At 38.6% G+C, this 17609-nt stretch overlaps 1 protein-coding gene across 5 annotated transcripts in view; it reads right to left on the bottom strand.

The window, feature by feature from the left end:
* The window catches only part of tmc6b (transmembrane channel-like 6b), an 18868-nt gene extending 1505 nt beyond the window's left edge, over window positions 1-17363 (bottom strand). Inside the window, exons 1-19 of one of the 5 annotated variants that reach the window (XM_077571386.1) lie at window positions 17297-17363; window positions 11795-11951; window positions 10288-10418; window positions 9477-9629; window positions 8481-8636; window positions 8152-8260; window positions 7984-8068; window positions 7071-7328; window positions 6760-6974; window positions 4903-5047; window positions 3398-3553; window positions 3061-3239; window positions 2860-2950; window positions 2669-2766; window positions 790-885; window positions 622-697; window positions 402-535; window positions 104-280; window positions 1-25 (exon numbers count right to left, since the gene is read on the bottom strand). The exon at window positions 1-25 is cut by the window's left edge and continues 54 nt beyond it. In XM_077571386.1, coding sequence (XP_077427512.1) covers window positions 1-25; window positions 104-280; window positions 402-535; window positions 622-697; window positions 790-885; window positions 2669-2766; window positions 2860-2950; window positions 3061-3239; window positions 3398-3553; window positions 4903-5047; window positions 6760-6974; window positions 7071-7328; window positions 7984-8068; window positions 8152-8260; window positions 8481-8636; window positions 9477-9629; window positions 10288-10418; window positions 11795-11850 — 2340 coding nt within the window. In that variant the 5' untranslated portion in view covers window positions 11851-11951; window positions 17297-17363. Of the gene's footprint in view, window positions 26-103; window positions 281-401; window positions 536-621; window positions 698-789; window positions 886-2668; window positions 2767-2859; window positions 2951-3060; window positions 3240-3397; window positions 3554-4902; window positions 5048-6759; window positions 6975-7070; window positions 7329-7983; window positions 8069-8151; window positions 8261-8480; window positions 8637-9476; window positions 9630-10287; window positions 10419-11794; window positions 11952-13033; window positions 13131-17296 lie in introns of those variants that run through there. The other 4 variants (XM_077571389.1, XM_077571387.1, XM_077571388.1 and 1 more) reach the window with 4 other exon arrangements.
* Window positions 17364-17609: the final 246 nt, after the last annotated feature.

Here is a 17609-nt window from a genome sequence, read left to right as displayed (position 1 = left end):
TTGACTGTGGAAATAGATGACGATCCTGATGGGAAGAACAGATATCCTGTCATCACAATATCACCTGTACAGTGATATCAGATTGTCATTGTTGAGTACTAACAGGAAAATGCCTGCTCCCACAAACAGGAAGAGCGGGTTCTCCACCAAATACGAGTGAGCCTTGGCTAACATTGATAAATTGGGATTTTCCTTTTCGAGGTCCTCCACCCAACGCTTTCCAGCCTGGAACATTGTTTTGAGTTGACGGAAGGGGCCACATGACGAAGAGGGCGTGATGCTGGACAGAAAGGCAACGCAGACGATGTGAAGGGCGCAACCCGTCAAAGTACTTTTGTCAGAAGTGCTCTCTTGTTTGGACGTTTGAGACTTCATGCAAATTATGCACAATGTATGTTTACCTCCACATGGTGTAAGTGACACACACAGAGGCTCCGAGGAAGGAGGGGAAGCAGAGTAGAGTGATGAAGATGGTGGTCATTTGGCTGACTCTGTATGGCCTACTGGGGGCTTGACAGTTCATCATCACGCTGCTCTAATGGGAGGAAATTGCATACAAATATTAGGTTTCATTCATTTGCCTCAACTGAAGCATTACACAGTCTCAAAATGACAAAGCACCTTCTTAATGTAAAAAAGCAGCAAGAGTTTCAATATCTGCACGGCAGGCAGCAGAGGAGTGAAGAGAACACCCAACCTGAATAACACAATGTTCAAATGGAGTAATACATCAGTTAACAGTGAGCTTTATACAGTGTACATCAGAGGCAGAGGAGCTCAAGACTGTACCAGGCCAGCGTTTGCCCGTAGATGAGGTCAAGGACATTTTTGGCAATATTAAACACTGGTTTCCTCTTCTTCCTCAGCACCTTCTCTGAAAACAACCTGTAGACCAGAGGAACACTGAGAAAGTGACATGAGAAAGGAAACACTTGGTGCATGTGATATCAGTGATACGTGTCATATCAGTATCAGTTGGTCTTTGTCACACAGGAGACATTTGTCTGATGGCCGTGGAATCTGCAGTTTAGATGATTTTCTGTTCTGAATATTAATCTATTATCAGTCCAGTGAGTGCAAAGAAACTACCAACTGCAGTAAAGAACCAGTTTTTAAATGATTTTATGGCATCCATGTCCATGATTGTAAGTGAAATTCTGATGACAACTGCCGCTATTCGAGATTCCTCTCGAATGGCACTGCATTGAGGGCAGAATCAAATGTATGCCTATTGTCAAAGAAAACTAAAGAATACTTTCGTCAACACACATTTTTCATCGGACAAAAACTACACTAGACTGGACTAAAACCCTCAGTAACTCATTCACTGCCAGCCCAGTAAAAATCGACGTCTATAGCCGTCAATGGCAGCGAATGAGTTAATAAACAATAACTGGGACTAAATCAGTATGCAATTTCATCAACTAATGAAGACGAGACGAAAAAGTACTTCACTTAATAAAAACTGGACTACAATTTATGAACATTTTAGTTCATGAACAGACGAGACGAAAATTATATAATTTTTTGTAAAATCCTGTCTCTGCTAATCTGTCACTGTGACACTGCCATGTGAACCCCCCCTTCAAAATCTGCATCTAGCGAGTGCAACATGCACAAGAACATGGAACAGACAGGAGGTGGATGCATGGCGAAAGATTAAAATATATATATATATATATTGTATATTAGGGGTGTGAACTGCCTAGTACCTGGCGATTTGATTCGTATCACGATTCATAGGTCACAATTCGATTCGATAACAATTAATCCCGATACGAATCTAAAAATTCATTATTGCGATTTGTTGTTTTTTTTTACTTAAATTTAGAAAATACCAATCAGTAAACTTGTACATGTACACTGTAAGATTTGTATGAAAATGGATTTATTTATCTGAAAATTCAGGCTTATAACTGAGCCACTGCATTTAACAAACAGGTTGCAGTCTGTTTCATGTTTGAACAGCACTGAAATCAAATATTAAGGCTTAATGTTCCATTAATATAACATTCTTCCATGCTTAATGTGTGAATCCTAACCCTAAATTAGACGTTTAGTTGAATATTCCCATAAAAAAATGTATGTTTAAAAATCGATTTGGCCGCATATAGAATCAATTCGAGAATTGTGCGCCGTAATATCGCGATATATTGTCGAATCTATTTTTTCAAACTCCCCTACTGTATATAGTTATAACATTAATCCAACGACTATAACGTTCCAACAATAATGTTAATCCGACTGCTAACTAATGCTGGCTAATTTACTAGCTCGTAGCATGGAGCTGTAGTAGCCACTATGATTAAAAACTAACAAGCGTGATTGAAATTGGACAAAAACAAACTAAATTTAAAAAACAGCGGATACAATTAGCACTAATGCCAAAATCAAACAAATCGTAAACTCATTACACTTCCACTCTAATTCTGAGACACAAGGGGTGCTAACTGAGAAGAGAGAAAGCAAAGAGAAAGCATTAATCCACCACTAGTCCACCATTTGCTACATGTTGTCGGTCACTGACCCTCGAGGCACCCAACTAACTACCATATTACCTAAATCCCTAACCAGCATGTACTAATAAAAACACAATCTCTTGCCACGCATTTTTGCTATAATTAACCAATAAACACTGATCAAAAGACCGAATTATTTAATGACCCACCTCCAAAGAAACTCTCCAAACAAGGTGTCTAGTAGAGTAAAGATGAAATCTATTAACAGGAAGCGATAAAGTTCTTGGCCAACAAAACTCTCCCAGCACTGCAGATGAAAGAAAGCATCACACATCCACAAAAACAAACCAACACAATTGAAACTCCAAAATGATTTCTTATGATCATGACGCGCTGTTACCTTCAGGCCAATACTGCTTGGATCCGCGGCCACCCGACCCAGCCAATGGTAGCAGAGTACTCCAAGCACACTCACTTTTAACATCAAGTTTCTAGAACACGACACGCTGGTGGTAACTACTGTACATCGCACCACTCTGTTTTCCTTTTTAACAATCGCCTGATAGTATGTGCGCACATGCAATTGCTCTGGTGGTCGTACCTGCCAATGCCAACGTATGTGCGGACGGAAGGTGATTCGTAGTCCTCCATCCATGCCGCAAGGTTGAACATAATCGGCAGCAGCAAGTTTATAAAGGACACCACCACAGGGAGCGCCAGCAGGCTGGCCTCGTTCAGCAAGGGGTCCTTGGTCACACTGCGAGAACTTTGCTGGAGGTTCTAGTGAGACAAAGGGAGTGCATTATTACAGTTCTTTGTGACATCAAATGTTTGATTGTTTTTACACTAAAATGACAAAATCACTAGCATGATGTAACTGCCATAGTGTTCCTTCAGTAATGTATCAATGTAGTGAAAATGCTACTACAGCGTCATACCCGGTGCATGTATTCAGAGAAGAAGTAGATGGAGAGCACGCAAGCGGTGGTGCTCGCTACGCAAATAGCCCACGCCAGAAAGTGGACCGCCACTCTCCACAGCGTCCGGCACACAGTGTTTTTGGAATGTTTACGATTGACCTCTGCGAGCAGCTCCTGCAAATTGGGGATCGACAGAGACCACGTGAGAACATGTTTTGTATCATATTCTTCACCATTTCCCCACCAAGTAGCTAAATACATCTCTTTGATATGTGCTTTTTTTTGTACAGTATTTCAGTATTCAGATCTGTACCATATTATTGCAGTTTTATGTCCCCACAAAAGCTTGCCAAAAAGCACTGAGAAGCTCGAAGAAGACATTTTCCAATTATTTGTTGAATTGTCTTAGTAGATAACGGGAGAGCTCAACTGTTTCGCAGAGATGGGTAGTAACGGGTTACATTTACTTCATTTACTTGAGTAACTTTTTGAAAAAAAAAAATACTTCCAAGAGTAGTTTTACCACACAATACTTTTGACTTTTACTTGAGTAGATGTGTGACGAAGAAACGCTACTCTTACGCCGCTACATCGGGCTCACTAGAGTCGTTAACCGCCGCCCCATTCATGTATTAGGTTTACCGTATTTTCATGTAAGCGCTCCACTTGACTGATTGGCAAGGTTAACGAAAACTAACAAACAAAATTGTCCTTCTTTTTAGTCTTTGGTAATAAATTTAATGCATGAGCCTATGGGGATGATTTTAAATGTGATTTTACGTAGTTTTATTTTGATATTAATGAATGAATTGTGCATGCTTGGTGTTAAGACTTTTGGTTAATGGACAAATTAATCTCTACTGAGCGATTATAGTGCATCAGCTTTGTTGTAATAAAAAAAATATGTTATTTGAAATCAAATGAAACAACATAGAACATACATTTCAACAATAAATAACAAAATGTATGTATACAGTGCATGTATTTGTATAATGATACATGTAATATTAGCATTATATCGATGTGATATTATTTTTATTTTTGTTCCAAGTTTATGACCTGTGGTCTTATGTTCAATAAACAAAGACAAACACGAGCCATAACAATGTGTGTGTTCTGCTGAGCCTTTTTTGGAGGGCTAAAATAAAAATATTCAAACACTTGGGCTAACGAGTCTGCTTGCACTGTTGTTTGAGCTCAAAAAGTTATTTAGAAAAAAAAAAAAAAATTATGATTTGAAAATGCCAGCATTTCCACACAATTTTATGTTTTTGTCTGTCTGATGACAGACTGATTGTTTTTAAAAATGGTCATGTTCAAGCAGTTACTTTCAGCGAATACTTTTTTTTTTACTTTTGATAACTACTTTTTACTTTTACTTGAGTAATATTATTTTGAAGTAACGCTACTCTTTCTTGAGTACACTTTTTGGCTACTCTACCCACCTCTGCTGTATAGTGGAAACATGGTTAAAGTACTAGTATAAGTGTAAAAACAGTACGTAAGGTCATTTGTCCTTGTACCTTAAACTGGATGCAGATATTCCCAGACATGAGTTTAACAGAAGACTTTTTGATGACCTTGAAGTCCCATGAGCAGAAGGCTTTTATGGCAAGGATGCTATGAGATTTGTCAATTCGGAAGCTTCGACCAAATGACTTTGACATACTGGTGAAAGATAACATGAAAATACATCACAAAATGTACAAGTACAGTCCTCTATATCATTCAGTGAAAGGTGACGTCAATCTAAAACAAAATATTTACAATATGTTCTATGCAGTACCACTAGTTACCACTAGCAGCAAAATCAACCTGTTTTTATCCATCTAAGGCGGCGGCCATTTTGCCACTTGATGTCGACTGGAAATGACATCACAGTTGCTCAGGGGTCAGGTAACGACCAATCACGGCACAGCTTCAGAAAACAGGTGAGCTGTGATTGGTGATTACCTGAGCCCTGAGGAACTGTAATGTCATCTTCAGTCGAAAGCAAGTGGCAAAATGGCCACACCCTGAAATGGATAAAGACGGCTGGATTTTGCTGCTTCCACAAATTCAGTATTAACTCATTCACTGCCATTGACAGTTATAGACGTCAAAAATTCATTTTAACTATTTCTATTAGCTTTCCACTTTTTCCACTTTTGTTAATAAGTGTATGTAAGAGTATGAAACCTAAAAAAAAACAAAAACATATTGAACATTTAGAACAGATATAAAATTTATGATTAATCGTGAGTTAATTATTGAAGTCATGTGATTAATTACAATTTAAAAAATTAATTGTCTGACGCAATTTTAAAAAAAAAGAAAAGATTATTAAAAATTAGGGGTGCCAGGCGATTAAAATTTTTAATCATAATTAATCGACTTCACTAGTTAACTCACGATTAATCACAAATTTTATATCCTAAATGTACAATAAAAAAAATCTAGTTTTTCACACTCTTGTTAACAAAAGTGGAAAAAATATGTTAACTCTTTGACTGCCAAAAACGTTAAATAACGTTTAGTAAAATCCTATGGAGGAGTGTCAAAGACGTTAAAAGGCGTTTTTTTTCAAAACAGAGGTGAAACTAACCATTTTCTATTGTTGATTACTCAAAAACGGAATAAGGTAGAAACAAACTTTTTTTTCTGATGAAAGATGACAGTCCAATCTTTCATTTGGTAGTATGTGTGTTTCCATAGTCCAAACACATCATTTTCTGTGGACCTTGAAAGATCAGTCAAAATGCTTAAAATCGGCTGGCACCCACGGCATCCCTTTTCTGAAAACGTCTGTCAGTCAAAGAGTTAAACTAATAGAAATAGTTCAAATGAATTTTTTACGTCTATAGCCGTCAATGCCAGTGAATGAGTTAATTAGAAAATGCCGTTTGACTTCCCTTTTAAAAGGCACCCGACTATAATGACGAGCTTGTTCTATATCATTTATTTGGTTGTTACCAACATTACATTATATATTATTACACCGCCATTGTTACTTACGTCGCAACGCATTCAGTGCGTAGTGACGTAGAATGGCAGCTGGCTCTCTGCCGAGCAATGTGAAACGCCTATAAAGAAAGCAAAGTAAGTCTCCGTAGCGTTCCTAAAGGGACGATCAAAACTCATGAATGCGTCTGATAAATGACGAGAGCACGACGTGGAGGAGGGGGACTCTCCCGATCGCTTGTTGTTTCTTTAGGAACGCTATGGAGGCTTACCTTGCTTTCATAACAATGGCGGCGTACTTCCAAATAAAGTTCCTATAAAATGTATTAAACTGGAAATCATTTTTGAAAAATGAATCTCATGCCTCATTCCTTTTAAAGCAGTGTAGTGTTTTCATAGAGTGAGTTTACAGTCCACATTTCTCTATAACAAATGCGTACCTGTACACAAGGATGATACATGTGACAAAGAAGGCCATGCCTATAGTAAAGAAATAGGCAAGTGGCATCTTGTAAGGCAGATGCTTCAATGTGCAGTCCAGATCGGTTCCGTTAGACACGGATATATACTGCCCTCCACTTTCATTCCTGCAGCTCATACGCAGCGTGTAGTTACAGTAATACCCATAGTACATCACTGAGTCCGAGAAATACCCCTGAATCGTGAACAAGATGGACACTGTTTAAATAAGATTCTAAAAAGACCCTAATGGCATTTGTGATATGCAGAATACCATGAAAATGCGACTTACAGCTCCAGTAAGAAGCTCCAGTCCAGTAAAAGAGCGTCTGCCGTCAGACAGAGCTGGAGGGTGCACTGCCTGAGGAAGCACTACAAACACACCAGTCATCAGAAAGACGAAAAGGTTGAAGAAGAGCAGGGTCTTGAGAAACAGGAAGTAGGACAGGACCCCGCTGCCGAAACGGCCGCTCACTCGCTTGAGTGCCACTTGCCACAGCTGCAGGGAGTGCACGAACGACAGCCAACTGTACCAACTTTGTCTTGCAGCCTGAGAGCAAGAATGTGGTTTATTGTTACTGTAAAAAAATGATACACCGAATGGTGCTTACTAAATTGATTCATAACAGGGGTCATTGTGGATATGTAAGCAAGTAACTAGAGTAAATCACAGTTTAAAAAAAAAGTGTGCTGTAGTATTTACTTGGGGGGGGAAACTAGCAAAGTTTTTTTCACTTTTTGAGTACATTTTCTCAGTTTATTTATTATTATTATTATTATTTTAAAGCTACTTGTGGGTTGAGGAACAAACCCACAACCTTCAGGTTAGGAGACAGCCACTCTACCACATGAGTCATGCCAAGCTCCTGCTGTGTGTTAGTATATTGATGGCATCAGGCGAGCATCCTTGTACCTCCAAGAGACCAGTTTTTGGTCTAATTTTTGACACATCATCAATGCAGTATAGTAGCAACTGGCCAACAGCAAGAGTGGCATGGCTCAGGTGGTAGAGTAGCCGGCTACCAAGCTGTAGGTTATGAGTTAGTTCCTAGTACTCTCCTTGTAAATTTTACTTAGAATTTCTGAGTGGAAAAACTACAGTTTTCTTCCCGAAGTAAATAGTACTCTTTTTTTTTTTTTTTACAGTGCAGAAAATGGGGGGAATTGTTGGAAGAAAAGGGATCTTGGGGGTGACAGTAACTCACAATGATGATGTAATATTTGAGTCGACTGCAGCAGGGGATCTGTTTGCCAGACAGAGTGCGTCTCTCCTTTTGCAAAGCTAACCTTCTGCACACGAGCACAGACGCAAACACAACATTCAGTAGACAGTAGAAGCCTTCCATACAAAATATGGTCAAACACTACCGTACCTGAGCTCACTCTTTTCCGCTACACTGAGCGGCATAGCCCGGAGCATCCTGATTCTGTCGCTTACCGACAGGTTCTGCAAGTTATTCACCAGACGGTCCCTTTTATTTACTAAAACACAAATACTTTGTGTAAATAAAAAATAGATAAACATATATATGAGACAACAGGAAATAGATGTTAGGAAAAAAATATATTGTTATTTTGTTGTTGTATTACAATTATGATCATAGTGTTGGATTAATACATATCCAAGAGAGCTTTTCCTTATTACATTGATAACTTTGTTTTGATTGATGTGCCTGCTTTAACAGTGGTTCATTCTTCTCACCCTCTGCATCAATACTGTCTGCCTCGATGCCGTAACCTAGTATGCTCGGTCTAGCCGAGCGTGAGAAGTCTTGGATGGAAGGTCTGCTCTGTTTGCGCCTCCGAAGCTTCATGGTCCTGTTGTAGTACTGAGAGATGATGGCTCCCCTGCTGCGACCTGAAAAGACCAGTTCGGAAAACAGACAGCTTCAGGATTCATGAAGGCATATGTGTAATTTCGACAGTATGCGAGCCATTTTGTGTCACAAAAAAATGATAGACTACCTGTATTTCTATTTTAGCAATGCTAAATAGTATATACTACAGACTTACTGTAAATATTTCATGTGGTTCCAATGTTAAAACTCTTGCCAGCAGACATTATTTTTAAGACCATTTCAAACGAATTCAAGCTTCTGCCACAGGATACTGTACATGCTGAAGCACCTGACCTGCCAAAGATGCTGACAGGAAAATAACACACAGTCTGCTTCCTCATGAAACTCTGCTCAGCTGAAGAAAGTCGGTTGCATGTTTGGTACAACACATCAACTCATTTATAGGACAGCACCAACCACATGTACACGTATGGCCTGATTTACTAACACAAGAACTGTAGCTGTTGTTACACACAGCTGTGTCGGTGTACACTACCTTTTAGATGCTGTATTTTAAAAAAAGCAACATAAACCAACGTCTGGTTTGATAAATCACATTACATATGCAAATTAGTCTAATTGCATCTACAACTCCCAGTATTTTACAGGCTTGGGTGTAACGTGTAAAATGGCAATCCTGGGTGCACATAACTAGTTGATCAGTTTTCATGTTTGTTAACGAGCACAATTAATATTGAAGATGGAAACTTTTGTGCACACAAACATTGAGTAAACAAGGTCCATGGTGTTTCCATGACTGACGAGCGAATATTCAATTGTGTTGTCTGACAAAATGTCAACGTGCAATCACATACAAGACGGCTAATGAGCACTATTTCGACAGACTTGGTAAAACCAACCAATGGTGCGACTGGGCATGGAAGACAGGATATTCAAGGTGGCTGAAGACCAACGTTCACCAGTGGAAGGGTCGGGTCCTGTTCCCAACAGTCTTCTATGATCCCCCCGCTCACTGCCTTCTGGCCCAGGGCTGGACAGGTGAGCCACATAGTCTAAGGAATTCAAACAAAAACACAAAGTAAAAGTCACTGCAGTATGTATGTGGTTGAAAACAGACTCCTGCCACGGTCATACTGTAAACAAAATCTCAGTGTTAATGTTCAAACTGTACATAATGTTACAATGGCTCACAATAAGAAATTATATATCATATATTTAAACACTTTTTAGTAATAAAAAGTTGCTCTTACTAAATTGCTATGTTTATTTTAAATTACACTTAACTTTCTTGGTCATTATGGTGGTACTTGGGGAGCTACTTGTATGTTTTTTTTGTTTGTTGAGGTGATCCTACGTAAAAAGTTTGAGAACCACTGAGCAATCTGAAAATGTGACTTGATAATGTAAAAAATATTATATGTCAGTACTCAGTAGTAGTCTTCAACAAACTTTCTCTTTTTTTTATTTGAACACATTTTTTTCACAACACAAAAGACAAACATAACCAACAAACCCCGCGAAACCAAACGGACCCCCCCCCCCAAAAAAAAAACTAACTGACAGACAAGCTAAACCAAGGACTACGTAAACAACACAAATATCATTCTGTCACAACACACAAAAAAAACAGACATCACAGACATGACCAAAAAACTCAAAACATACGGTACTTGTTTGAAGCATGTCAATGTCAAATGAATTTTGGCATACCTCGGCTCTCCTCTTCCAGTTCTTCCTGTAGTTGCTGTAGCTCGAAGGCTTCGCCCAGGTCTCCGTTGTGAAGCTGCTCTGCTATTAGCTGGTGGAATGAGTCATGAACACCTTCCTCATCTGCTGGGCTCCTGACACCATGATGCACAGATAAGAGCACATGCACAAAGACAAGAAACAGCACAATAAACACAAAGATAGATGCGTGAATTAAGTCCGACTTCAAGACAAAACACCAATAGTTTATATTTTACTAAAGCACCCATGTTCATAAAAATCACTCTACAATGTATTAGCATTTCTTTTTTTGGGCTGAACCCTGATTCTTAGGTACGGAAGCGTATTGCATTCACTTGGGGGAAAAAAAACAACTCCTGTTCGTCTGACGAATTTTTGGGGGGGAGCTTTGTTTTTTTGAGTATTTTGCTTTAATTGTCGGTTTTCTGAATATTTTTTTCAGTTTTTTGACAGAAAAAAAATATTCAGAAAAAACAGGCCGAAAAAAAATATTCAGAAAAACAGGGGGGGGGGGGGGGGAAGTATTTTAAAAAAACAGAAAAAAATATTCAGAAAAACAGAGCTGGTGTTCTGTTTTTCTGAGTATTTATTTATTTATTTTTTACCTCTGAACTCAAAGTGATTTGTAGCGGACACTTTCCCGCATACCTCCATATGCAATAAGATGGTCATGTTTACTTACTGGCTCTCAATAAAGGAATTAATATGTATACTGTATTGTGGTTTGTTCTCTAATTTCTGAGGGGAAATCCTTTAAAAAATATATTTAAACAAAAAAAAAAAACTGAAAAAAATATTCAGAAAAAAAGAAAAATAATTATTTTATAAAACAGGGGGAAATTACCCAGAAAAACAATATTCAGAAAAACTGAGGAAAATATTTTTTTTAAACAGAAAAAAATAATCAAAAAAGGGGGAAAAATATGCAATAAAACATAAAAAATACTCCAAAAAACAAAGCTCCCCCCAAAAATTTGTCAGAAAAAAAATGACCTTTTTTTTCAAGTGAATGCAATACGCTTCCGTACTTAGGAGAACATTTTCACTCAATTAATCATTTTTGTTTCTCCCTTTTATGTGTTCCATCTTTCCTTCATTTCAAAGCTTACAAATAATGGAGAAAAATACAGACATACATCTGGGTGATGTTTTCAAAATCTACCTGCATGGTTGTGTAACAGTAATTACAGTGTAGCTCTAGGTTCATGAAACAAAGGCACAATAAGGTCTCAGAATGGGGAAACTCGTGAACAAACTTGAGGCTCTTTGTGGCACTAAGGAAGGTTCAAACAAGCAAACAAAACCTCTGGATTACGATCTACCCTTGTACAGACAAACACAATATCCAGGAGCAGAACAATCCAATCACCTGTGTTTCTAACTCTCAGAGTCTCCGCCCACTCACTTTGCTGACAAAAGCAGGACAGCTTGAAACAATCCAAAGAGAAAAGTACAAGACTACACTATGTGAAAGAATTTCCACACTCACTCTAGTCCAGCTTCCATGAGGGGGTGGCCCAGGTCGAAGTTAACATTCCGAGCCATTCTTCTCTCCTGCTGCGTGTTGCCTCCTTGCTGCGGGGTTCACACCCTTACCAGCTCAGAAATGCACTCCGCTCTCACCATGGCGCTGACGCCACTACCTGCTGAAAGGGGAGGATTGGAGACACAAATAAGGAGGCGGGACCATGAGAACACGACAGGTAAAGGAAGGAAAAGCCAGCACACTACTTTGGAATCTGAACACACAAGTTGTGACTTGTCCGGTGCATTCATTCAGCTAGCGGTCTATTTAACGTATGGTCTTTGAGATTTTGTCCAAGTATTAGTATGTTGGTAAGGTTAAAAAGTAATATTATGACCATATAGTTTACTAGTTACAGAACCATATTAGGGCTCTTTTTAAAATGTTCCATTTAATCCATATTGTCATGAGAGGTTAGGTCACTATGTCTGAGTCACTAATGCTCCTTTGTAAAGCACTGCATGTGATGAGGACTGAGTTAGATGCCACAGTGTCCCTTATAACATGAATATTCATGAATGAACACAGAATGATGTATTGTCAGAATTATGTGTATGTGTGGGTGGATGCGGTCATGACACAACTGAATTCACAATGTCAAGTGATTAAATGCACCCAACCTCAACCATCTTATTTTCTTATCATTTGTTAGCAAGTATAAAATCACTAATGTAAAAACAATAAAAGTATTAACTAAAAGACAAGACGGTTTTAACCAACATAATATAAACCTTTGTTTACAAGAATATCATATGGTATGTAACCAGTTGGCTGGTGGCGAGCTAGCTATGGTTGGCAGAGAAAGCTTCACTCAGTGCTACTTCTTGTCAAATAGCACAAACAAATAACAATGAAATGCACAACACCAGTCACAGTCAGGAAACAAATCAAAGTCCTTAAAGCTTTTTGGGACAACACATTCTAAAAGGACCAAGAACCATGTTGCCTTTAAAACTGCATTGCGTAACAAAAAGAAGAAGTCATTTTCAACAACAGCCTCTGCTAGAGGAGACGACAGTGTTAATTCAGCCTATCAGTGCCTCTAAAATCTTCATGTCGACCAGTGACATTCCTGCGCCGGTGCACTGGAAAGGACGCATTTAAGCTAGCAATGGGCGAGTGTTGCCTTTTGTCTCCCATTTGTTAAAAGCTATCTTAACATATTAGTTTGCGTTTCTGTAGCAGTAACCGCACAATAAACACCTCTTCCAAAGAATCCATCTTTTTTTCTCACCGCTTGTACTTCCAGACCGAATACAAATGCTCTAAAAGTCACATAGCGAGGAGGCGGGTGCTAGGCATAGCCTGACTATGTCATATCAAAGCGACCGACAGCCCTGTTGTTGTAATGCATAATTCAGCCTAGAGGGCAACAGAAGCTAAGCCCTGTAGCTTTATTTAGTGCCATCTAGTGGTGAACTAATCGAATGCAACGATTTTAAGCACGCGCACTACGGTGCCTCAGAAAGACCACACTTCCAAAGCTACCACCAATTATTATTTAGGGCGAGCAAACAAGAGTGGCTCGCGAGTACTAACTGGAGCGGCTAGCAGGAGGAGCTAGCAAAAACTAGCGAGAGCAAAGGGGAGGGAGACAAGCGGCGGGAGCCGGAATCACGGGACTCAGCGACGACCACATGCAGGCCCCAGCTGTGGAAAGTAAACGGCGTTCGATCAATGGGGTCCGACACTAGCTACAAGCACCATCAGATGCTAACTACGTTCGCAAAATTCATCACCTTCGGGTATCTGTACTAGAAAGATGTCAGCGAAACATGTCAGCCCCCTGTAAGAAAAAATATTTTTTTTGCATTTTATTGAAATGTTTTTAAAATTAATTAATTAATTATTAGCTCACCACTAGATGGCACAAAATAATACACAATGTCCCTTTGAATTAGTTTAGAAGTCTTTGTTGTAATTGGGGGGGGGGGGTTCTGCTACCTTATATACTGTAATGGAAAACTTAACTCTCATTACCCAAAGCTAGTGACAAATGTGTCATAAGTTTGAATGTTTGTGCTCATTACACTTCATTTCTGGTTTTACTGTGCCAATAAAGATATAGTACCAAAAGCGGATATGCTGTGCGGCTTACGCTTAGAAAATAGTGCAGAAACTTTTGAATCATGATTCATCATCATTATCATCATCATGAGCCAGTCAACAAGCAAGTCTTGCGTTATCTCTGCATACTACATTGCAGCAAGATTAAAGACTTAACTCCATCCATCCGTTTCCTGAACTGCTTTTCCTCACTAGGTTGTGCTGGAGCTGTCTTCTGTTTGTAGGTGGGAGAAACCCTCAACTGGTCACCAGTCAATTGCAGGGAACACATATGCGAACAATCATTCACACTCGCAGTAACACAATTTTTTTTCAAATTCCTTGTATGTCAAAATGTTACTTAATTGCCCATACTATTAACTCATTCACTGCCATTGACGACTACAGATGTCAAAAAATTCATTTTAACTATTTCTATCAGTTTAACATTTCCCCCATTTTTCTAGAATCTAAAATCTAGAATTTTTAAAATTGTATTAGAACAGATATAACATTTGTGATAAATCGTGTCATGCGATAAATTACGAAACAAAAAATTAATCACCTGACGCTCCTAATTTTTAATAATCTTTTCTTAAAAAAAGGTTTTAAAAAAAATAATTACAATTATTTATTGTAAAAATGGAAAAAATTCTTAAAAATTAGGTGCGTCAGGTGATAACAATTGTTATCGTAATTAATCGCATGACTTCACTAGTTAACTCACAATTAATCACAAATTTTATACCTGTTCTAAATGTACAAAAAAAATTATAGGTTTCATACTCTTGTTAACAAAAGTGGGGAAAAAAAGTTAAACAAATAGAAATAGTTTAAATGAATTTTTGGCATCTACTGTATAGCCGTCAATGGCAGTGAATGAGTTAATAAAAGGTTTTATGAAGGCAGTTTGACTTTATAACACTTTACTTTCTATAATGATTAATTCCTGTAGGCAGAACTGTTTAGAAATCTCAACTAGAGTCGGACTAACGGAATGGAATGGATTGTGTTCTTCGTTGCAGGCTCCCGTGTAAATTTTGTTGAATGGGTGTCTCTCTCCATTTCCTCACCCATACACTCATACTTAGCATGTGCAGTGTTGACATCCATTTGTCCACCCATTTTCTACACCCCGCATTCTATTCAGAGTTTATGTATATTACATCTGATTTCAGGCAAAAGGTGTACTATAGCCTGGATTGGTGACAGCCAATTGGAGAGCAAGTAGAATCCAAGCCGGCTGCATGGATGTCAGCCGAGTCAATCACAACACCACTGCACTTGAAACGACTAAAGCTTAAATTTATGTACCTGTATATTCATCAGTTCCTTATCTAATTCAAACTTGGCATGAGTGTCACAAACACAGTCTTCGAGTTGCCGTTGCACAAAATAAAGAACAAATTTATTCTAAGGCCTCCTTTGATACCACCATGTTACAGTATTATCTAACTATAAAAGCATTACAATTAGGGGTGGGAATCTTGTAATGTCTCACGATTCGATTCGATTCCAATTTTTGCGTCTGCGATTCGATTCAGAATCCATTTTTCGATTGAGAACGATTTTTGATTTAAAATTATTTGATTGACAATGATTTTTGCTTCAATCTAGAGATGTGCAAGGAATTGTAATGATCTACTCCAGTCTGACTCGCTAATGCTAATTAGCACGCTACTCGCGGCACTTTTATCACTCAAAAGAACGGCTCCACACTGCAAAAAAACAACTTTTATTGGAATAACTTGATCGTGACTTTTTGCTTCTACTCTCTTATGTGGCTACAACTTAACAGTGTATTAGACCGCGTAGAACCACACTGTCCCTAAGTGGCCAAATCAGGTACAACATGAACAGCGCTCCAAATAAAGGCAGACACAGACAGTATAAAATAATTTAAATAAAATCGATTTTGGGACATTTAAAATCGATTCTGAATCATACTAAATGAGAATTATGATTCTTATAAGAATTTATTTTTTGGGCACACCCCTAATTACAATCAGATAATACAGGGAGCGTATATACACTGGCCGGTAGTACACTTCCTAGGGCATCATCCTCCTTGAGGGATTCTAATCAGTATCATCAGTTTAATAAAACAAAAGTTATATCTGGAGGGAATTGTTTGTAGCCCTGCCGAGCCGTTTATGAAAATAAATGTTTTCACTGTGACTGAATGTTTAAGTTAACGTTTTTCTGGTCACTCTCATTTGTTGATATGATGCCATTACTAGGAGCAAATCTGAATAGCTTCCAACACAAACTGAGTGACTTAATGGTATGAACATGTCATTTTACCAGGATCGATTCAAATACCTCTTCTCAGCGGAGTAAAAATGAGGGAACAGTCCAAAAAGTTCACAAGGGTATAAGAATTTTGCCTCCACAGTGAGTTTCTCCGCCCATGAATTGGCAGCTAAACAAAGCAAAGATCTGCTAGATTGACGCATCTAAGCACATGTGAAATCAAAAGGCAGAGTACAAAGATTAGCAGAAGTAAACAGTGTTAGTTTGATACTTCGATAATAACACAGTTCTCGATGTACAGTTGGCACACTAATTGACAAGTGTAATTCTGTGGCTTGTTGATGAAATGTTGCCTCCACCAGTGAACATGTCTGCAGTTAGGGGGCTTGCTTTCCTGTTCAGACTGGGTTGTTAAAGAACAAGTTACCTCTTGCCTAAGCACAAAGCATCCTAGCTCTGTCATCTGGTTTTCATTTTTTTTTTCTTTCTTCGATAAACCAACTTAATTAACCGACCCCCTACCCCAAATCGAATGCTGTAGTTGTTTATCCTTTCTATGTTTTAAAGAAGAGAAATACATAATACTGTATGTCTTCATTAAGGGTGACTTCTGAACTTGTGGGTTAAAAAGGCGCACTGACTGAATTGTTTATTTTGTTCTCATGGACAGTACAGCTGGGGCAGAATGCTGTGGGGGTGACATAGCCACTAAACAAAGCCTGTTGGGGGTGGAAGCTGAACCACTGCCAAAACAAATAGTCTTGATAACTGGATACAGACATAGTTAAGCACAATGCATCCATCTAGGAACGTGGGAAAGCTCAAATTCAGTTTACGTGGAATTTAAACAACAAACCATCCTGTCATTGTTCAACAGAAAATACACATTCATAGACCCGGCTCGCTTTTGTTTCAAACGTCTGCAATTTTTTTCCTATGACCTCTGGATGACGGGAGAGAGGAAAAAATTATACATATTAATGACTCTCTTGCAACGTAGTTAGTAAAGTTGGTCATAATTGCCCCGGGCAGCTATAGCACTTCGTCAAATGATCAATTTAAGTTGTCAAAACTGTGGATGTGAAGTCGGAGAGTATGTAAATTTCATTAGCCTGACTGATTGAGAAAGAATATAATAACAAATCAAAGAAATCCGCATTCACTCACCAGCTCAGAAACTTCACAAATTGCCGAGTCGCATTTTACCAGTAGTCAGTAGTCAAAACAGTCAGCAACTCAGCACCCCAAACGAGACAAGAGATGGGGGAAACCATCTTGCTTCATAGGGTGTTTGATTTTTGGACATTGTGCATAATGTAAAAGCGCAATGCTGTGTTGAGTTCGACACGTGATTTAACGTGTTTATTACTCTTTTCACTCGGACCAACACTGAAATTATGCATTTAGCAACAAGGCACATTGATTGATAAGCAAGTAACATATAGGTTTCCCCCGGGCATTTCTCGCAGTGGTTTCTGCC

Source organism: Vanacampus margaritifer, chromosome 7, assembly GCF_051991255.1.
Source record: "Vanacampus margaritifer isolate UIUO_Vmar chromosome 7, RoL_Vmar_1.0, whole genome shotgun sequence".
NCBI classification, from domain to species: Eukaryota; Metazoa; Chordata; class Actinopteri; order Syngnathiformes; family Syngnathidae; genus Vanacampus; species Vanacampus margaritifer.
This window is presented reverse-complemented; position numbering and strand designations above follow the sequence as displayed.